Below are 22,935 nucleotides of genomic sequence, written 5' to 3'. Positions count from 1 at the left end.
TAACTGATGTCGACACTCAATAAGTGTTTGTTAAGTAAGTAAACAAACAAACTGAGAAAAACTGGAAACATCCTAAATATTGATGCCAAGGGAGTGATTAAATATAGTACCATTTAGTACTGTGTACCCTATCCATGAAAAAGGATGATGTTAAACTCTGTATATTGAAATAAATGCTATCTATGATACATTGTAAAAAAAAAAGCAAGTTACAGAATGTAATGTATGTTATAAACCTATTTATGTAACACAATTAAAATGTAATGTATTTGTCATAAATATGTATTTTCATTTGAAAAAGATCAAGAGATTGTACATTAACAGCCTGACCTCTGGGAAATGAAATTGTGTCAAAGGGTAGGCTTATATTTTTACTTTACATATTTCTCTTTTGAAGGTTTGTAATTATACTTTTAAAATAACACATTTTAAAGCTTCACTCAGAAAGTTCTTGGTTTTAAGGCAAGGAATTAAAAGAATATCATGAATGAAAATTATCGCCAAAATAACAAAGAAAGTGTCAAAACAATAGTGTTTTGCTCAGTGTCACACATAAAAAGGACTCATTAAGTTTCAGTTGATAAATCAACACTCCTACTGTCAAAGAAGCCAGCGTTGAGGGAAACCCATGTTCCCCTTAATATCTGCAAGATCTAGCTGTTACCTTCCAGACCCTTGCTTCCTGCAGGAGACTCAGAGAGTCTCAGAGATTAGAAAGCAAAACACTTTCTTTTATAACTGCAAGAGGTTATTTTTTAAAAGAACAACAACATATTTATCACTTGTTTTTAAGAAACTTTTTATTAATGATTTATTTTTAATAAAAGTTGGAAGATAGTAAAAACAGTCTATAATATATGTGAAAAACACAGAAAACGAAGTTTGCCTTGATGTAGTGGTAGTCAGATTTTTCTTTCTTTCATTTCTCAGACCCATTGTCCAGTATCAGGCAGTCAGCCTAGTTCTTTTTCCTGTGTTAATTTTCATTTCCAAAGCTCAAAAATGTCTAAATGTCTCTGGTATCAATGGTACATGAAAGCATAAACTACAAAGAAAGAGGTTATCATGGGGTTAAAATTTCAGATATAAAGATTCAAAAGAGTCATCTATTGTAATGTTATAGTATTTTAAGAGATTATGAAAAGAAAGAAAGAAAGAGATTAGGAAAAGAGCAGACAGCATGGAAGGCCCACAGTTGGTAGATATAAGAGCTCTCCAAGGGACAGAATTCAGAGAGAAAGTCCAGAATACTGTTGCACTCTTTGAGTCTGATGAAAATGGGAGAGGCTAGAGAAAGCTTCCAAACATTGAATATCATAGAAGTTAAGTGTGTCTTTTGGAACGCAGCTGTCTGCTTAAACTTGAACTCTAATCACTAGTTCATGCTGTGTACTCGTTGACATTTTGTGGCCTCACTACTGCGGACAGTCTTAAACATTCCCTGTGTAAATAAATTCTCTTTATATGTACTCTAAGGGAGGTAGCTTTCTCCACCTTTAAACAGAGAAAGAAGAAATGAAATATCTTAAAGGAAAATTACCTTTTAAGTATGTTTATGTAAAAATAGAAGTTTTTAAGAGGCATGGAATATAAAAAGGATCTGAGTATTAAAACTACATTAATATTCTTGAGAAGTAGAAAGACAGGTAATTAGTCTTGTTCATTTGACTGCTGCTAATGCCAAACCAATGTTTTTAATATTGACAGCATTGAAAAATGTGAAATAAAGCTGTGAAACATTGACTCTAAATTTAGATCCCCATCATTAAGGTGCATACAGCTCTGACTGGAGCTCATTAATTCATTTCATTTTGGTTTTGTGGCCAACTGTTGCTTCAAACTGAGTATTTTGTACATGATTTATAGCTGCCAAGGCACGTTCAGGAAGAAATCTGTATAAAAAAATGAAAAAATTTTAATTTAAAAGCTTTGACACCACAGTCCTTTTTCGTTATTAGTTAAAATAACCCAAGAATTATCTGGTTTGCACTTAATTTTCCACTGTTCTTCCTGTCTTCTTTCATATCTACTTCTCCCTCTCTTTTTGTGTTTTTTAATACTCATAGTTCAAACATTATGCACATATAAAGAAAGCACTGATATATACCAGTATTCTCACCTTCTCATTTTATATTAGTAAAATCTTATATGAGTAAGGATCTTAATTGAAGGTCTGGACTTATTTCTGAAACTGTCAATGAATCTTGATGCTAAGAGTTCATAGAGACATCACTAGAATCCATTCCATCCATCCCTCTACCTCTCCTTAAATATTTACTGAATCTCTATTATGCACTCTATAATAAGGTAGACTAAAATACTTTAAAAACAACTACTATGTTTGAGGAGCTTATTGTTTAGCCTAGAGGCTAAGATGGCATTCTGACACATAATTGAAAAATATTAGGCATCTCTAAATAAGGGCTATAAATGTAGGGAGGATTAATGTGGGTTGGAATAGTAAAGGAAAGCTTCAAAGGACAACTGTGTATTCAAGGACGGGTAAGATTTGAGTAGGCAGATGAAAGAAAGGCAGGTGAAAGAAAGGCAGACAACAAATTCTGTAAAGAAGGTCATACTGAAAAACAGTTTGGTATTGTTGACTAATGCAAGTTGTATTTCCTTGTCTTGGGGTGGAGAGTGAGTAGAGTGGAAGATGGAAGCATCAGCAAAGGGTCAGGGAAGATCTGGCTGGGAGAAAGACAAATAAAAGAATAGAATTTTTACAGGTTTTTTAACTACACTCACAAAGAAACCTTCGTGCTAGTAATTGTATCTGCTCACGAATTGTCTATTTCTGCAAAAGGAATTAAATGCAAAGATTAATAATAAATCTCCATTGTTGAGTAACAAACCACCATGACAGCTTCACAATAATACCAAACATTTTAAGCCTCCGGTTTATTGTACAGGGACACCCATTCTGTGGTAGAATAACTATATTGTCTTGGTCATATGCAAGTCTGCTATGATTTTAGATTTTTTTCTACATTAACATGACCTGTTTTGAGCCACAAGAGAGTAGGAATCCCATTAAATTCCTTTGCTACAGAGTTCAGCACCAAGACACTAATTTAGTCAACTCTTGAGATGATGTTGCTCTGAGGTCGAGGTTGTATTAACTTACATTAGTCTATTTAAGCTAAAATGGAATATTGATATGGATTAACAATGCAGTTTGTCAACATTCTTAAATTGTTCTGTTCCAAGGTTTAGCATAGTTTACATTGATTTGTTTCAGAAAGGCCCAAGGGCTATGAAGATAGAATAGCTATTGTCACATTGATATAATCTCAATTTATTATAAGCTCTCCTTTAGAAGGCTGAGTGATTATCTCTTCTAGATAAATAATCATATTTCTTCTTACCATTCTATATAAGTTCTGCTTCCTAAGCCTTTAATATCTGACTCTGTACCTTTTCAATGGTAGGGGCTTTACTTGTATTATGTTATTTTATTCTTATGGCACACTTAGAAAGGTGGTATTATCACCATCCTCATTTTAAATTATATATATATATTTATACATAATATATATAATATGAGAATTATATAGATGTGAGAAATTTGAAGCCATAGAGGTTAAGTTACTCGTCCATGGTCAAAAACTAGTAAGTGGTAGAGTGGTTTTTGATCCTAAGTGGAGCTTTTATTCTTAGTCACTTAACTATATTGTTCCTCTTTTAAAACTGTCTTCCCTTCAATTAGAACAGCCTTCAGCAAAGATGAGATGGAGATCATTGAGGTGTTAGAGAATATTATTTAAGTACTGAAAGACAAAAACTATCAATCTAGAATTTCATATTCATTGAAAATGTTTTTCAAAAACTAAGGAAAAATAAAGAATTTGTTAAAGATATAAAAGGTAGAAGAATTCATAACTAGCAGACTTCCTCCCAAAATGTTAAAAGATGTCCATTAGGCAGAAGAGAAATAATACCAGATGGAGATCTAGATCTACACAAATTAATAAAGAGCGTCAGAAATGTTAACTACACGGGTAAATATTTAAGAATTTTCCTTGTTATTTGAATCTCTTTAAAAGGATATCTGGCTGTTTAAACAAGAATAATAACTACGTAGTGTGTATTTTATAACATAAAAATAAAATGTATGACAACAATAGTGTAAAGCTTGAGAGGGAAGAAATAGAAGTATACATTGTAAAGTTCTTGGACCATAGGTGAAATGGCATGATATCATTTAAAGGTAAAATGTGATAATTTAAAGGTGCATGCTATGAACCCTAAAGTAATCACTAAAACAAGAAAAACAGAATTATAGCTAATAAGCCAATAAAGGAAATAAAATGGAAATATAAAAAATTTAATTAGGCAAAAATATCCTAAATACAATTAACCCAAAAGAAGGCAGAAGAAGAGAAAAAAGGAAACACAAATAAATGGAACAAATAAAAAAATAGTAAGCTTTAAATTTAGCTTTAAATCTTACTATATAATCACATAAATACAAACGGTCTAAATACCCTCAATTAAAAGGCAGAGATTGTCAAATCGGATTAAAAAAAAGACCCAACTATATATTGCCTACAAGAAACACATTTCAAATATAAGAAAATAAATAGGTTAAGAGAAAAAGAATAGAACAAGATACACTAAGATAACATTAATTTAAAAAAGCCTGAGTGGCTATATTAATATTAGACAAAGTAGATTTCAAAGCAAAGTATGTTACCAGGGATAAACGAGGTCATTTCATCTAGAGGACATAATAATCCCAATGCTTATGCACATAATAACAGGGTTTCAAAATATATGAAGCAAAATAAACAGAAGTACAAAGAAAAATAGACAAATTCAAAATTATAGTTCGAGATTTCAAGATTCCTCTCAATAATTGATAAAAAGAATAGACAGAAAATCAGTAAAGATACAGAAAACCTGAACAACACTATCAACCAATTTAACCTAAACTAATATTTATACAACACTCAACAACAGAGAATACTCTTTTTTTTTAGGCGCACATAGAATGCTTACCAAGATATATCATGTTCTGAGCTTAAACATGTCTCAATAAATTTCAAATATTCAAGTCATACGAAGGAATTAAATTAGAAATCAGTAGCAGAAAAACTTCTATAAAATCTCTAAATATTTAGAAGCTAAAAAATGCACTTCTAAATAACCCATGATAGGAAAGGGAAATTAGAAAGTATTTTGAACAAAATGTAAATGAAAACATATGTCAAAATATGAGGGATAGAATTAAAGCAGTACAGGGGAACATTTATAGCATATAGCATATGGCTATTTGAAAAAAATCAATGAACTCAATGTCCATGTTAATAAACTATAAAAAGAAAAAAATTAAATGGAAGGTAACCAGAATAAAAGCAATAATAAAGATCAGAACCCAAGTTAATGAACTAGAACACAAAAAAATAGAGAAAAAAATTAATTAAACTAAATGCTAGTTTTTTTAAAACAGATCAATATATTGATAAACCTCTAGCTAGACTGATAAGAATAAAATAAGAGAGAAAACACAAATTACCAACATCAGGAATGAAAGATTCTAAAAATATTAAAAATACAGGAAGAAAACATTTTGAACAAGTTTATGCCAATAAGTTCAACAACTTAGATAAAATAGACAAATTACCAAAATAAATTAGTAGCCTGAATAGCTCTATAGCTGTTAAAGAAATTAAATTTATAGTTACAAACTTTCCCATAAAGAAAACAGCAGTACCAGATAGCCTCACTGATGAATTTCACCAAATTTTTTTAAAGAAGAAATAAAACCAATCTCACACAAGCTATTCTGGAAGAGAGAAGAGGGAATACTTTCTAACTCATTCTGAGTCAGTATTATCCTGATAGAAAATCAGACAAAGATATCACAGTATTACAATGCAGGGTTGGTTTAGTCTTTAAAATCAATCAGTGTAATTCACCATTTAACCAAATTAAATGGAAAGACCATAAGACCAATATATTCAGTAAAAACATTTGACAAAAATCCTCAACCTGATAGAGAGCATCTATGAAAAAAATGTACAGCTAGCATTATACTTAATTATAAAATAATTGAATATATTCCTCTTAAGATAAGGAAGAACACTTGGATGTGTGATTTCACCAATTCTATCTGACATTACATAGGAGATTCTTTCTAACCAGTGTAATAAGGCATGAAGAAAAAATAAACCATAAAGATTGGAAAGGAAGAAGTAAACGTGTTTTTATTTGCAGAAAATATGATCATCTATGTAAAAAAAAAAAAACCCTATTAGAATCTACAAAAAAAGCTACTAGAAGTGAGTTTAGCAAGATTGCTAAATACAAGATCAAAATGCAAATCAAATAAATACTAGCAACAAAAATGAAAATAAAAAGTTTTTTTAAAATGCCATTTGCAATAGCATCAAAAACATAAACTACTTTGGGATAAACCTAACAAAAGATGTGTAAGACTTATACAGTAAAACTACAAAATATTGTGTAGAGATATTGAAGAAAATGAAAAAAAAAAGACATATTATGTTCTTTGTGTTCTTGGATGGGAAGGCCCAATATTGTTAATATGTCAATTCTCCCCCCAATTGATCTATGTATTCAATGCAATCTCAATCAAAACCCCAATGGGCTTTTTTAAAAATAGACTTTTTATTTGCAACTACTTCCCTATTTTGTATTCTCTTTAAACTGTCTTTTCTTTAGTTATAATAGTCTCTGGGAAAGATTGGGAGCAGATGGTAGCTGTGGTAGAGAAAAATGAATCACTTTCTTTTTACAGATTATGTAAGTCCATAACAGAGGAAACTTAACTGCTCTCCCCAGGCATGGAGTCTTTCACAACTGAAATACTCCTTATAGTGTTAGCTCTTTGGTATTTTAGTATTTTAGGTGTTTTTGTACTTATTTCTCTAGTATTAGAGAGGTACTGATATACGATGGGACAAAAATCATTTTCTTATTGATGAGTATTCCATTTATCAAGGTTCTTGCAACTTCTTCTGGCTCCAATAGAGGCCATAGTCTGTAATTAAAAAGAAAAAAAGTTTTGTTGTTGTTTATGAATTAACTAAGATAGGAAAATTAACTTATCTTTTCACCAAATCAGGATTTTAAATGTTTCCATATTAACTGCACAAATGACACCTGCCATCCTCACCACCCCCAATGCCATGTTGATGTTTTGTTATCACAGTCTTAACACTTTCACATCCAGTAGGTGTGTTTCATGCTGACTCAGTTAAAATATCAAAAGTGGTGGAATGAAATTATATGGTAGAAGAGGAGACGGGCAATGAAGAGTAGTGGGCGAGATTAATCATGGGATGGAAAGGAAACGTCTGACATCTTTCCTCAGAGCTTGTTGGATACAAGGAGGGAATTTTCTAGCTAAGTATACTTTTTTTCTTGTGGTGGGATCCCATAAAGCTGGATTGTTTTGAGGGCATTTAATACTTGGGATTCACCTCCGACTTGCTTAGGCTGCAGTTTAATGAGAGTTGAGATGTACACAGGGAGTATTACATTACAACTGGAGATGTGACCTTGCTTATACTGAAGACTGTGTACATGGATTCTTGAGAAGTATTCATAAGCACAGGCCCAGTGTGGTGAGTGCAAGATGACAGGAAATTAAAAAATAAAGGGATTGAATGTATCGCACCGAAGTTCAGATGTCTAGGCCTGGACCGATTGGCCAGTGAATAAAAATGTGTAAAGGAGCTAAGAAAGCAGTGAATATTATAACTTTCTTCCCTGAGATATTCTGAGATTCATTATAGATTATTATGTGATTGAAGTTTCCATGGCATTGAGCGGAGTAAGTCAGCAGAGAGTAACACAAATCAATACTTTTCTAAATTATTGGGTTCTGCCTCCTCCCTGCCAGGTTTCTTTTGCTTAGTTCCATTGACCCGGTCTCTGAGCCAAGCCTGACATTAGTATATGAACATTTTAACCTTTGCCAAGGAAATCCAAATTTCCTTTTAAGAAAAGCAAAGCCAGTAGTTCCAACTGTACCACAGTATTTACTTATATCTTGTGTACTTGTTCAGTACTCTGCTCTAACATTGTCAATGACTTTACCGCCAGGAAATGAACACAGCTCCAGAGACAACACATCTCATTCAAAATTTCAGAGTCAGTAGCTTCAACTGAGGCTGAGCTTAAAAGGGAATTTATTAGCTCTTTTGAATAAATATATTTAGGACTAATTCCCTTCCAATAAGTAATTGGCTTCAGATTTGTGAGCTTAGTATATTTTGTTAACCTGCAGCAGAATATATACTAGAATTTGAGGCAAATTTGTGAAGCAGGTGGCTTAATTTTAGAGCCCTTGTCCTCACCTCTCTGCTTTTCCCCTCTCCTCTCAGGACTAATTTCTCTTCTCTTATGTATTCAAATCCTCCCTTACCAGACATAAAGTACTTGCAGACTACGGGGTTAGGGACTCAATTTAGCTGCTCCTACGAACATTTGCATTGTTAAGGAGAACGGGGCAGTAACAGTGACCAAATGCATGCGGTTATATTTAATATATCAATGATTCCAAACCTATTTCCAGACTCACCTGGTATGCTAGTAAACAAAACAAAAACAAAACAAAACAAAACAGAACAACGAAACATCTTATTCTTGGAGTTTATCCCTGCCTACTGAATTAGAATCTCTCAGGAAGAGCCTAAGAACATTGTTGTTTTAATGAAGTTCTTAGGATCAGGCAAGTTTGGAAAATGTTACAGTATTTTATGCTACCCTTTTAGCTGGTGCTGTAATTGATGGGATTCGTCCTTCTATTTGAGGAGGATGAATCACTAATGGGAGAGGAGGATGTTAGGTAACATTCATTTTGGGAGTGTGGTTTCCAGGAGAGGACACTTGCATGCCTTTCACCTGAACACAAATACCCAATTGCTTAATTCATTGGCAGCTGATCATTCCTGCCAAGTCCCTACTGTGTTTTTTAACCTTTGTTCATCTAATTTCAAAGTAAAAACTTAAAGGCAATACAATAACATTAATAAGAAAAAATATTTTTCTTTTTTTCTTTTTCGTTTTCTCAGTTAGCCCACCCCAAAATTTCTTATATGGTTTCCATATCATTTTCCCATGCTATAGTCCCATTTTAACTTCATTTTGACCTCACCTTGTGCTTGGGTTTTTGGTGAATCCAGTATTCACAAAAGCTGGGCAGAGACATGAGGTTTTAATACCAGTTTTTCCCAGGGCTTCAAGTTCTAACGTCAGAGCTCTGTGGAAGCCAACGCAGCAAATTTGCTGGAACTGTAAGAGAATTATCCACCATCATTGCTACGGTAAGTGAAACACTTCTTAGCCTTCTGTGAGAAGGCAGTGTTGATTTGGTTTGAGCACAAGTAGAAACCAAACCCCCAAATCATCCACTGGGTCTTTCATTTTCATTTACATTTTCTTATATGATCTCACAGAATTCTGAATGCATCAATTTCTTAATCAGCAGTGATAACAATAGGACAAATCCTAATAAGTTTTATTGATTTGCTTACTGCTCACTTTTCCATCCTTCATGTAAGATTTTCTATTCAATCTTCAAACTGTTTTCTAATCGGTTTTTATTACTGTTTTTATTTTGAGAAATGTGAATCAGGAAAAACATATTTAGAAAAACTATATAACTAATATTTGTATAGACAAAGTTCTGTGGAATTCTGCACAGTTCTTTCTCTTGAAACTGAGTTGATAGTTTCTCTCTTGACACTTTGGCTTCTTAATTTTATTGTGATGATCTGGAGTCAAAAGACTTCAGGTGGTATGGGTATGTTTGCAACCTTTCAGCACAGTTTTATCTTCTTCGATTTTCTGATATTTAAAATGCAGATAAAATATAAGGCTGACTTGAGGATTAAATCAAATAGCATATGTATAATAACTTTATGATCTATAAAGATCTATATAAATGTTAATATTTTTTGACCCAGGTGACAATAAACAATAAAGTTAAAGGCCGCTTTCTTAAGGGAGAAGGAAAAAGGGAATATTATTATTACATTGGGTTTCCACATTTGTAAACACTAAAACAATAGCAAAAATTTAATCTGTGAAATTCTTATTTGTGTTTTAAGATGGTAGAAGCACCCTGAAACAACTATATGTGTGTGCCATGGCACTGTAACCTATGTTGAAATTTAACTATATCCATGACTGCATTTAGTTTTGGAAATAATCTGATCTATGACTAAATTTAAACTTGAATTTATATGAATGTATTAGTAAATAATAGATCAACTAACTATCTATCCACACGGTTATACACATGTGTTGGCAGTTACAAAAAGAACTGGCCAAATGTTAACAAGTTAAATTTTCTGTGAGGTTGATATAAAGCAGAAGTAAGAAAATAAGATGCCATTAGAGGAGTTTACAAGGAAAAAGTAGTTTTGCAAATAATGTATCCTTAGGGTCCTCCACCTCTTTCTCTCTACGTCCTTGGTAGAGCGTGGAGTATGCTATCTAGATCTCTTATATCAGGTAGAGCCTTAATCAATCAATCAATCAATCAATCAATCAATTTCTCTCTCTCTCTCTCTCTCACGCACACACACACACACACACACACACACACACACACAATCTTTTCCAAGCACACTGGAAAATGTTTTGATCTCAGGGTCACTCTTGTTAGCTTATCTTGAGCGTCCAGGCCATAGATTTATGTTCATTAGGACTCCTGTACATTTGGCTTCTTAGTCTGTAGATTCCCTGTTTCCTTTATCAACATCTACTCATTCCAGGATATAATAGAAACATGTTCGGCATCACTGTTTTCTTTCATAAGTCTACAGAGGAGATTTCAAAAATCTTAAAATATTTTAAATAATTAAAGCCAGTTTCATTGTTTTAGAAGTCATTTTTTTAAAAAAGTTTATTTTAAATTACTTGATAATCTCTTTAATTCCTAATTACCCTGCTTTGAGGATTGGAATTTGAGGTCTAATAAACTCTTAAAAATATAAAAATATATAACACTGCTGGAAAATACTACTTACCAATATGGAATAGCATAAGTAAACCCCATATGGCCGGCCACTGAAGCCACTGTGACAATGTGGCCATGATTTGTCTTCATCATTGATGGAAGAAGTGCTTTTGTGATCTTAAGGGTCATTGCAGAAAGAAGAGAAACAATACATAGCTGTTAAGTTCTCAAATCAAGTAGTTTTATTTTTAAGACAAAATGGCATTTGAGACAATTTTTTCAATGAAATATGTGCCAAGTTTCATATTACTTCTATACAATGATAGAAATGAAAAAGATTAAAATATATTGGTCTGAGCTGGCATTGAGTACTGTGCCCTGCATATCACATGCTAATAATTCATCTTAATATTTCCCCTTCTTCCCCTCAAAGGGAATCAAATATCTCCTTTATGGATATGTCATCTAAAAATATTACTAAGGAAAAAATTCAGAGTTTTCAGAACTGAAAAAAAAAATTCCTCATGGTAATTTGGTATCATGTAATTTTGGGGGATTTGAGGCTTTACCATTCTAATGAGAAGAGCTGAAATCCTGTGATTAGACAAGACAGTTGTGTAGAACAAGCTAAGAGTTTTGTACTGACCCACAATCATTGTGCAATATGATTAGATTTAGTATCTAAATGTGTATTACACGTTGATGTTATAGGAAACAGTCTTAATCTCCAAGAAGCTTTACTATTTTATGAGAAATATCAATAATATTTTATGAGAATTTTATAAATCCACCCTATGGACCCTATGAAAATTCAAAGAGACAGAACTGCCAAACCAAGCCATCCCCAATATTCCCAACTTTCAGAAACTGTGAGATGAAAATGAACGCTTATTGTGTTGCTTTAAGTCACTAAGTATTGGTATAATTTGTTATGCCACTATAGATTACTAATTTATGAAGTCTCCATGTAGTTTGGTAGGCATAATAATTAGCTCTCATTAGCATGTATGAGGGGCTAGGAAAGATGGTGGGATACATCTCTCTTTTTCTTCTCTCTTTCAGGATCCAGTTTTGTCCTAGGTTCTACACTAATATTGAGGCACTAGTAGATTAATTTACATAAATGATATCTACATAGGAATACTTCAGTCTCCCATAAAACTAGCCAATTATAATAGGTCTTTCTAAGTTCCAGTATGGATCTAGAGCTGGTCTCAAAGTCCCACCCAAAAGAATCCTCAATCCCTGTATATATCTGAGCTGTGATTTCTATTATCCTTATTCAGTTCTAAAATTCCATGACATGAATGTATGTATACACACACATACATTCACAAATGAATGTACACTACATGTATTTCCTCTAAAGCACTAAAACAATATACACTGACAATCCTTAGCAAATTCCAATAAATATTTTTTTGGGCCAGGCTTTGTGTTAGATACTGGTGGATAAGACAGACTAACCTATATTTTGGTGAGTTTTTTTCCCTGGAACTCTGTGCCCTTCTGTCAGAGACTCTTCCACTCAAACTAATTTGATAAATCTTCATTTAAGGTAAAGATCTAATCAGTCTCCACCCAGAATAATATGAACTCAATTATGAATGTCATGTACCTTAAGAGGAGGTATTAAACATGAATAGATAAGAAATGTTTCTGGCTCATACTCACCCAAAAATGGCCTAGGATGTTGACCTTAAATGTTTTGGTAATCTCTTCATCCTTGGTACTAAGAAGATCAGCTGGATATATTACCCCAGCATTATTCACCACAATGGTTACATTACCCACCTCTTTCTTCACCTTTTGAAGTGGAAAGAACACATTCATTGGGTGTGTTATAGAAACTCAAAGTTTGGGGGCTGATATCATCCAAAAATTAGATTCTTTATTCTATTTGATGACATTTCTCAGAGTTTAGGCAGGAAAGAGCTTTAGCCCAAATAGTAGATGTAAAGGAAACACTGTCATAAAGCTAGTAAACTGTTTTTAATTTTTTTAACATCTAAATTTCAGTACCCAGAACATCATGGATTTTTAAAGCTCGTCAATAAAATGAAATTAAATTTGTGTTCATTAATTGATATATAAATTCTCACCAAACATTTTTAAATTGCTGATTGAGCAATCTTGTTCCACCACATACATCTGTCAAGGTTAACATGGTTATTGCAGTGATTAAAGAATTCAGTAGCTTATCAAAGTGCTTGGTTCATTGTAGTTGATATTTATTCTTTTAAGATTTTTACAATAATTTTTGAGATTATATTTTCTATGGAGGACTAAATTAGCATCAACATAAATTAAATCCCGCAAAGGAAATAAAAGGAAAAAAAAATTACTAGAATAGTAACAGAGTGAAATAAAACTAGAAAGTGATCCTTTTTCTTGGTGATAGATTTTTTTCTCTATACCACTGCTCAAGCTTCTAATCAGTTTTAGTATATGAGCTGCCGAAGCACTCAAGTTTCTGATCAGAATGAAATTGATTAATAATATGAAACAATAATAATAGGCAGAGTTGACTGGATTACATGCAAGGAAAAAGTATGTTTTTCCTTGTTCACTACCTCTGTTAGCAAAGGCTAAAAATCTAATTTAAATCAGGCAGTCATAAAGAACATTTTCATTTTCCACGTCAGTGGCAGTGAGTACAAAAATCACTTGAAGAAACTTGTATCCTGAAGTCTCACCTGGTTTACAGACTTATAGATCTCTTCTTGGTTACTGCAGTCTACTGCAAAAGCATACGCAGTGGCTCCTAGTTTTCTACATTTTGCTGCAGTTTCCTCAACACCGTGCTGTCATTGGGAAAAAAAATTCACAATGATGTAGGTCAGTCAGAGGGCAAGAGTGAGAGAGAAAGCATTGGTGAATAAAGATTTTTAAGGATTAAAATTCAACTCCAAAATGTCCCCCTTATTTGTAAGAAAATTTCATAAGAGACACTGCTGGCATAATTTGCACAGGTTATACATGGCTTTTCTGTGAGGGAATCAATGCTCATTAGTTATGTGTTTTTACCTTGGTTTGCTACAGTCTTAGCCATTCTTCACAAAGCAAAAAAAAAAAATATTCCATTTCTCCAGTTTTTCATCTTAGGTTAGTTCTCCAGGAGGCAGTTTCGTAAAAGCAGGCTACTCTCAGAGCCTGAAGAACATGCTTGAAATATGTTGCTCAATGTGGTGTCATGAAAGGAGATGTTTGAGTGTTTGAGAATGGAGAAGAAAAGAAAACTCAACAATTCATTTAACATTTATTTGTTGAGCACCAACTACGTAATAGGCAGGTAAGTACCAAGTAGCAATTTTAAACTAGTGGTAATCTTAAACTATAGTATACATATCTCTGCCTATCATACTTTTATTGATGGTTCTGATTTAACCTTCTAAAAAAGAAAGAGAAAGAAGAATCCTTATTAGAGGAAGACTTTCATAGGGAGACAGTGCTACTACTCTTGAGGATATAATATTATATTCTTCAAGTGTTCTGGTGTGAAAATGGGCAAGGGCCACTGGATAGATTTCTCACTTAGTAATAACTTCGCATATAAATCCAGGACATGGAGATAGCAATTTATTTTCACTCTAAATTCGAAGATCTCTTTCCTAAGATGAAATTGCCCTGATGTTTCTTGACCTGGCATTTCTTGAAAATTAGAATTTTTTTAAAGTTTTGACATCTGTTGACTTTTATAGAGAAGATTATAGGGTTTTAAAAATCATACTTTTTCCTCTCACAATTTGTAAACTCTTCTCTGTGATGAAGGGGCAAGGACACATGAAAAGCCCTTTTCGCATGTTGAGATGTTAGTGGTATAGCTGTTATTCAGGGCGGTTGCCAAATGTGTGGCAGGTGATCTTCATTAGCCAGTGTTGCCTCCCTAGGTTCTTTGAATTTCACTAGAGTGGACTATACCCTGGAGCAACAGCTGAAATCCCAAAGAAAAGAAAAGAATAGAAATTAGGAAGCTTAGTCACAGAGCCAATGTCCCTTCATAGACCCCTGGGGGCTTACAGAAGAGTAAAGAGGGAGGACAGGAGTGTTGTTTACCAGTCTAGGCTTCAGCTGATAACTTACTCATTTCCAGATTACAAGAACCATTAGACACTCTTTTGTCTCTAAATTCAAGGCCACCAGAGAGCATTGTTAACCAGAGCTTTCATCAGATGCTTTTATTGAGCTAGAATAGAGCACTGCAAATTGTAATGCCTTGTCTTTTTGTAAGCAAATTGCTTGCTTTAGCGTCAACTCCAGTGTTCATTGTTTGCTCCACTTATCCCACTGTTCCTCAAGTAACGATTTAGAGGGGAAGAGAGCAAACTGCTAACATGGCTCTAAGGCAAAAGAAGCCAGCTGTAACACAAAGGCAGTTGGTAAAGGAGAGCTAAGTTACATTTACAGGTGAAGGGTGGATCATTTAATACTTTAAATGTTTAACCATAAAAGTCAAGGATTTGAAGAGACCTTGGGAGGTTAGGAGACCCATCCTTCAGACAGAATCTTATTTAAGTCATTTTTAATAGTAGTACTTTCTCATTTTGCTTTTCACTTGTCACTGGAAATTTTAAAATATACTTTAAAAATGTAATAAATACACAAAATACACATCTAGAAAGAGATCTAAAGGTTAGATTTCGTAAAGATTTTCATGAGTTTATACTGTTTCATATTTTTTGATAAATGCCGAGAACAGCAGAAAACAATTTTTCAATTTGTAAATCTTGTCCTCTTCTAGAAAGTTCATTGGAATCTCTTCATGAACCAAACCAATGACAAATCACTTCCATGTATATTAACTTAGTGTCTATTATATAAATGCTCATATCTGTTATATAAAAATGTATAACTTTTCTTTGTATAACATTCTTCACTATCTAGAAAGAACCGGAGAAGAACTAGTTTTCTAAGTTCAAGAGATACTTTTGAAGGCCTTAAGAAAATATGTGTCGCCCAGTAGCTCTAGCAGCGGGAGGAACGGCAGCTGCCAAGGAGCCCAGCGTTGCAGGTGTGTGGCGGCCCGCAGGCACCAGGCACGCTGCTCCCGCACCTCCACCCTCCCCGCCACCCCGCGCCCGCGATGACCAAGAGGAAAATCAGCTCCTCCGAGGGTGCCCCAAGAAGAGGCCCGCCAAGTGGTCAGCTAAACCTGCTTCTGCAAAAGTGGAAACGAAGCCATAAAAGACGAGGAAAGGATGAATCTGCAGACAAAAAAAGTGTAAACTAAAAGGAAAAGGGGAGCAAAGGGAAAAACAGGCGGAAGTGGCTAACCGAGAAACTAAAGAAGACTTACTGCAGAAAACGGGGAAACTCAAAACGAGGAGAGTCCAGCCTCTGAAGCAGCAGGATAGAAAGAAGCCAAGTCAGACTAATACCGCATACCACGTCTTATCAGTGGTTGCGTCCCGCTTCTTGAACAATCCAGAGAAACATTTTTATCAACTATTTTGTGAATGCAAAGGTTTTAGTAGCTCTAGAAACATTTTTTAAGAAGGGAATTCCATTTCATCCCATTTTTTAAGTGTAAATTTTTTTCTAAGAGGTGAAATCATTTGTTGTTGTTTTTTTTTTTTTTTTATACAACCAGAAAATAGTGGAATATTGAATATGGGAGGCTTTGATTGTCTTGGGTGTAACTTTCCCTAGATGGGGGTAGTTTTTACATCCTATAATATAAAGCATACTAAATGGTAATTTGGAGTCAGTCATGCATTAATATGTCTTGAACATTTTAAATTCTTTCTACTCCCATGTTTTTGTTAGAACTATTTTCTAAAGAAAACCACTCCTTGTTCTTGGCTTTCCCTGTCAAAATTTTGTGCACGCTGTAGCATCTTTGGTGGTGGTCATTCAGTTTTCCTAGTAACTTTGTTAATGTGCTGTGAAAGATTGAAATTTTGATTATGTAATGTATATGTTATTAAATTGTGAATTAGTAGGACCTTCGAATAACAATTTGAAGATACTGGTATTAAAATTAGCCTCCAAATTTTAAGCTGGAAAGTCACTGGAATAACTGTTTAGAAAAGAATCACAAATACACGACTTTTTAGCCTTTTGGTACATATGTTAAGAATAGTGTACACATTGAACAACTGTCTATTTATCCTCAAATCAACTAATAAAATCTCAACTACAAAAGAAAAAAAAAAAGGAAATAGGTGTCAACTATACATGGCAGCAAAGAACATGAGAAAGTGATAATGGCAATTAAAATCTCACTGTAATCTGATTCTCGAAACAGCCTTCACAATTTTTCTAATCTTAAATTCCTTTAAACACTTTTTCTGTGCATATGTTTGTGGCCTTACCAGAATTCACAAGTTCGGGGAAAATGATACAAAATTTCAGTTACTTCGGTTTTATTTTGAATAGTTAATATGGTGTTTACAAATAAGAGTACAAGAAAAGTATGAATGCCCTGAAGAAAGCCCGACTCAGTGCATATAGGTTTTATTTAACCAACTAATGTTTACTACAGCCAAGCATTGGCACTTAAAATATTTACTCAATGAATCCTCTTGCCCAGGGGTTGGCATTTTGTTTCTTTAAAAAGCCAAATAGTAAATATTTTAGTGTTGAGAGGAAGCACTTAGAGGTCTTGTCTCACGTTCTTCTTTTTTACTTTGTTTAGTTTTTGCTCTGATAACCCTTTAAAAATGTAAAAAAATATATTCTTTGCTCAAAAGTCAGACCATGGGCTAGGTTTGGCCCATTAGCTATAGTTTGCTAACTCATTCTTGCCCATCCCATGAGGTATTACCTTTTTTATAGAGATAAAAAGACGGAGGCCCAGAGAAATTCAGTGACTGCCCAAGTTAAACAGCTTGGAATTAGCCTGGCATCTGAGTCTGTGTTATCAACCTATTTGTCATGGCATAAAAATCACTGCTTAGGTCTTAATTATGTTCTTTTCATCAACCTGTCTTGATGCATCTATAGAATAAGATTCCAAGGAACTTAGTTATCGAAACTTTGAAAAAGAAAAATACAAAGCTAAGCAGATGTTAAGTCAAATAATTTTTTAAACATATGTCTTACTTTGTGACTTTAGAAGATGGCCAAATGAATTCATTACCTTATTAATATCCCACAGAACCAGTTTGTTCTTCTGTTTTGCAAATTCATAGGCAATCATTCTTCCTGTCCCATGCCCGGCTCCTGTAATGAGAACAATCTCTCCAGCTACAGATTTTTTCCTCTTTGGAATGAAAATCTTCACCAAGGACTCCAAGTAGGAATAAATGATGGTGGCAAGAAGCAGGAGGAGATCTAAGACAAGGTTCATGGTTCTGCTCTGTTTGCATCTCCTCTGGCTCAGTCCTTCTTTAGTCCCAGCAGAGAACCACCCTTTTGGACAGAATTCTGGGGAAGAGCTGTGCTCCAGGTATTGATTTAAATCAGATTTGCAGGCAGGCTATATATTCTAAGGGGCGTGTTACATCGAACTTTGGAAGTAGTGCCGGTTGCCACTAATAGCTTGGTACAGAGTCAAGGGAATGAATCCTAGGTAAACTGGTCTATGGAATTGCTTGTCTGAGAAGCAGTTTTGTACTGTGATTAACAAATAATTCTAGTTATTGCATCAGCTACTGGTATCTCTGTAAACTTTTTGTTTTTTTAATGAAGGAAAAGGAAAAAGTAGAGATATTGTTTTTAAGAAACTTAAAGTATGGGCCAACCAAGCTTAGTTTGATTAATTTATTCATGAACGCTCAGCAGCAATTTCAGTTAGCTCATCATTTTACATGAGATGCCCATTTCCCTGAAAACCTCTTTAGTTTAGGGGAGAATGTACGCTATATAAAGCACTGTTTCCTTGTGATAATTTGGGAAAGAGCATTAGACAATGAGCCAGAAGTCTCCACTTAAAGGTGGTGTTACAGAAATTCTGCCTATGACAGCAGCTACAGCCCAAGTGCAGCAGTGCTAGCTTGGAGAGCTTGCCTCCCAGATTTAGGACATGCCTAGCCAGACACAATATCATGTGAGCCAACTCTGCAGTAAATCACTTCATGTATGCCTCCTATTGGTCTGTTTTGCTGGCCAAACTCTGAAACACTTTCCTTGTTCTCAGTATCAAAGCACTAAGCCCAAGGCCCAACATATATTACAGAAATCTCAAAAGCTACTTAATTTAAATAGCTTTATTTTATATTTAGTAAAAAAGTTCAACAGCAGCCCCTTTAATTATTTTATCTTTGTAACCTACTATCTAGTTACAGCGCTTGGTGAATTTACGAATATTTAATAAATGTTTACTGAAAACCAAATAAATGAGAGAATTAATGAATAAATTATGATAAAAAAGGTTGTGTTATTTCCAATATCCCAAAGCAGACACTATCCAAGTGCCCATCAATAGATGAATGGATAAACAAAATGCATTATATACATACAATGCAATAAGTGTCCATCAATAGATGAATGGATAAACAAAATGCGTTATATACATACAATGCAAGATTATTCATCCCTAAAAAAGGAATGCAATTCTAGTACATGCTACAACATGGATGAACCTTGAAAATGTTATGCTAAGTGAAATAAGCCAGAGACAAAAGGACAAGTATTGTATGATTCCACTAATACGAGGTATCTAGAATAGTCAAATACACAGAGATAGAAAGTAGAATGGTGGTTACCAGGGATGGGTTGGTGGGGGAGGAGAAGCAGGAGTTGCTTTTTAAGAAGTCTGGAGTTTCAATTTGGGATGATGAAAAAGTTAAGGAAATGGATGTTAGTGAGAATTGCACAGCAATGTGATTTTACTTAATGACAATGAATTGTACATTTAAAAAATGGTTAAAATAGTAGACTTTATGTTATGTATATTTTACTACAATAAAAAAAGTGGTGTGACAGTAATAATAGTAATAGTTTAAATTTATGAAGCACTTACCATATGCATAGAGTGATTTAAAGCCTTTACATATCAACTACTTAATCCTCACAAGGAATATTTGAGGGAGATATTATTAAAATTTGCATTGTACAGATGAAGAAACTGATGTATACGAAGTTAAGTAACTTGTCAAAAGTCACATCGTTGGTAAGAGGTAAAATAAGGATTCCAACTCGGGAAGTCTGATTGCAGAGCCCAACTCTTAACTTAAACCAGCTATGTTAAAACCAGACAACTGAGTCGTTCACAACCAGGGGTACTTTTGCCCCACAGGGGACATTTTATCATGTCTAGAGACATTTTTGGTTGTCACAACTCAGGCATGCTACTGGCATCTAGTGGGTAAAGAACAGGGATGCTGCTGAAAGACTTATCCAGCCCCAAATGTCAGTAGTACCGAGGTTGACACACCCTGACAAAGGTTATACCATATTGCATTGGAGGGAGTATAATTGCTTCTTTAAGTTTTAACTATGTGTGTATTTATAAAAAAAAAAAAAAAAGAGTACTCGACTATATCATTCGGCACGCAGGTTTGCAGTGAAGTTTAAATGGAGGCAGTGAAATATGAACATATGTGGTTTAATTATTTATTTATTTGGTATTCGATATCTATCTATCTATCTATCTATCTATCTATCTATCTATCTATCTATCTATTTATTGTGACATTGGTTAACGAAATCCAATAAATTTCAGGTATACAATTTAACAGTAAGGCATATCTATACTGCATTGTGTGTTCGGCTCCTATAGTTAGATTTCTTCTATCACCACATATTTGACCCCTTTTAGCCCATCTACATCAGCCCCCAACCCCTACCCTCTGGTAACCACTAGTCTATAGTCCATGTCCACGAGTCTCTGTCCTGTTCCTTTGTTGCTTTTAGGTTTATATCCCACATATAAGTGATATCATGTGATTTTCAACTTTTTCTGTCTAGCTTATTAATCACTTAGCATGATTATCACTAGCTTATTAATCACTTAGCATGATTATCTCGAAGTCCATCCATGTCGCAAATGGCAATATTTCATCTCTTCTTATGGCTGAGTAATAGTCCATTGTATATATGTACCACAGCTTCTTTATCCAATCATCTGTTGTGGGGCACTTTGGTTGCTTCCATGTCCTAGTCAAAGTGAATAATGCTGCTGTGAACATCATTGTACAAATATCTTTATGGATATGATTTTTTAAATCTTTGGGATAAATATCCAGTAGAGGGATTGCTGGATTATATAGTAGATCAATTCTTAGTTTTTTGAGGAAACTTCATACTGTTTTCCATAGTGGCTGTATCAATTTGCAGTCCCACCAGTAGTGTATGAGGGTTACTTTTTCTCCACATCTTCTCCAACATTTGTTATTACTTGTCCTGTTGATAACAGCTATTCTAATAGGTGTGAGATGTATCTTATTGTGATTTTTCCCTAATAGCTAGTGATATTGAGCATCTTTTCACATGTTTGTTGGCTATTTATATATCTTCTTGGGAGAAGTGTCTGTTCAGGTCCTCTGCCCATTTTTTGACTGGATTGTTTGTTTTTTCATTGTTATTGAGTTGTATGAGTTCTTTGTTTATTTTGGATATTAGGCCCTTGTCAGAAGTGTTGCTTGCAAATATACTTTCCCATTCAGATGGTTGTCTCTTTACCTTGTTGACAGTTTCTTTTGCTGTGCAGAAGCTTTTTATTTATTTTATTTTACTTTTTAGGCCTACAGCACCCGATATTCCCAGGTGGTCTCCCATCCAAGTACTAACCAGGCCCGACCCTGCTTAGCTTCTGAGATCAGATGGGATCGGGTGCGTTCAGGCTGGCATGGCCATAGATGCAGAAGCTTTTTAGTTTGATATAGTCTCATTCATTTATTTTTGCTTTTACTTCCTTTGCCTTTGAGGTCAAATTCATAAAATCTTTAAGTCCAAGGTCCTTGAGTTTAGTTTCTATGTTTTCTTCTATGTGTATTATTGTTTTAGGTCTTATTTCAGGTCCTTAATCCATTTGAGATAATTTTGGTCTGTGGTGATAGACAACAATCTAGTTTCATTCTTTTGCAGGTGGCTTTCCAGTTTTCCCAGAACAATTTATTAAAGAGGCTTTTCTTTCTCTACTGTATGTTTTCAGCTTTTTGGTCAAAAATTGTCATTATTTGCTCACATAAACACAGTTTTATTTCTGGACTAACAATTCTGATCCACTAGTCTGTATGTCTGTTTTTCTGCCAATGCCATGCCATTTTGTATTGTTGCTTTGTAGTATAATTCGAAGTCGGGCAGAGTGATACCTCCACTCTTTTTCTCAGGATGGTTTTGATATGTTGTACTATAGTTGTCATTCGTTTCTATGTATCTCTTGATCTCTCTTTTTATTTTTTCTCTGACCCAGTCATTCTACAGTAGCATGTTGTTTAATCTCCATGTAGTTGTGGTTCTTCCTGATTTCTTTCTGCAGTTGATCTCTAGTTTCAAAACATTATGATCAGAAAATATGGTGGTATGATTTCAACTCTCTTATATTTGTTGAGGTTACCTCTGTGTCCCAGTATGTGGTTGATTCCTGAGAATGTTCCATGTGTACTAGAGAAGAATCTATAAGTAGCTGTTTTGGGATGAAAGGCTCAGTAAATGCCAATTATGTCCAGTTGTTCTAATGTGTCATTTAAAGATGTTATTTTTTTAATCAATTTTCTGTTTGGGTGATCTGTCTATATCTGACGGTGGGGTAGTTAGGTCCCCTACTACAATAGTCTTTTGGTCTGTTTCTCTTTTTAGTTATGTTAGCAATTGCTTTATATACTTCGGGGCTCCTTGATTGGGAGCATAGATATTAATAAGTGTTATGTCTTCTTGGTGCGTGATTCCCTTTATCATTATGAAGTGTCCCTCAGTATCTTTTTTAAAAAAAATTATTTAAATTATTTTTAAGTATACAGTATGTTGGTTAGAGATTTATAATGTTCATAAAAAACAATCCCCCTAATTGCTCTCTTCCTCCCCTGGCCCACCACTTAGCCATCATATTAATGCTAACTGCATTCCTTCTGCCACACTCCCCGTGCCCAACTATCAACTCCTAATTTGTACTT

The 22,935-nt window shown here is 34.2% G+C and overlaps 1 protein-coding gene, 1 non-coding gene and 1 pseudogene across 2 annotated transcripts; 1 reads left to right on the top strand and 2 right to left on the bottom strand.

Moving 5' to 3' along the window:
• Positions 1 to 1,801: 1,801 nt before the first annotated feature.
• HSD17B13 (hydroxysteroid 17-beta dehydrogenase 13) lies at positions 1,802 to 18,227 on the bottom strand. Its single transcript, XM_006907566.2, is given in 8 exon segments — positions 1,802 to 1,892; positions 6,890 to 7,006; positions 9,128 to 9,248; positions 9,251 to 9,264; positions 11,007 to 11,113; positions 12,611 to 12,742; positions 13,633 to 13,740; positions 18,018 to 18,227. Coding segments are annotated over 8 exon segments (900 nt in total).
• On the top strand, positions 16,020 to 16,311 carry LOC102882701 (annotated as a pseudogene).
• A 3,334-nt stretch (positions 18,228 to 21,561) lies between the features above and the next one.
• LOC112476390 lies at positions 21,562 to 21,680 on the bottom strand. Its single transcript, XR_003045050.1, has one exon. It is a non-coding gene; the product is annotated as a 5S ribosomal RNA (ribosomal RNA).
• Between the last annotated feature and the right edge of the window lie 1,255 nt (positions 21,681 to 22,935).

This window comes from Pteropus alecto, unplaced genomic scaffold, assembly GCF_000325575.1.
Source record: "Pteropus alecto unplaced genomic scaffold, ASM32557v1 scaffold161, whole genome shotgun sequence".
Classification (NCBI taxonomy): domain Eukaryota; kingdom Metazoa; phylum Chordata; class Mammalia; order Chiroptera; family Pteropodidae; genus Pteropus; species Pteropus alecto.
This window is presented reverse-complemented; position numbering and strand designations above follow the sequence as displayed.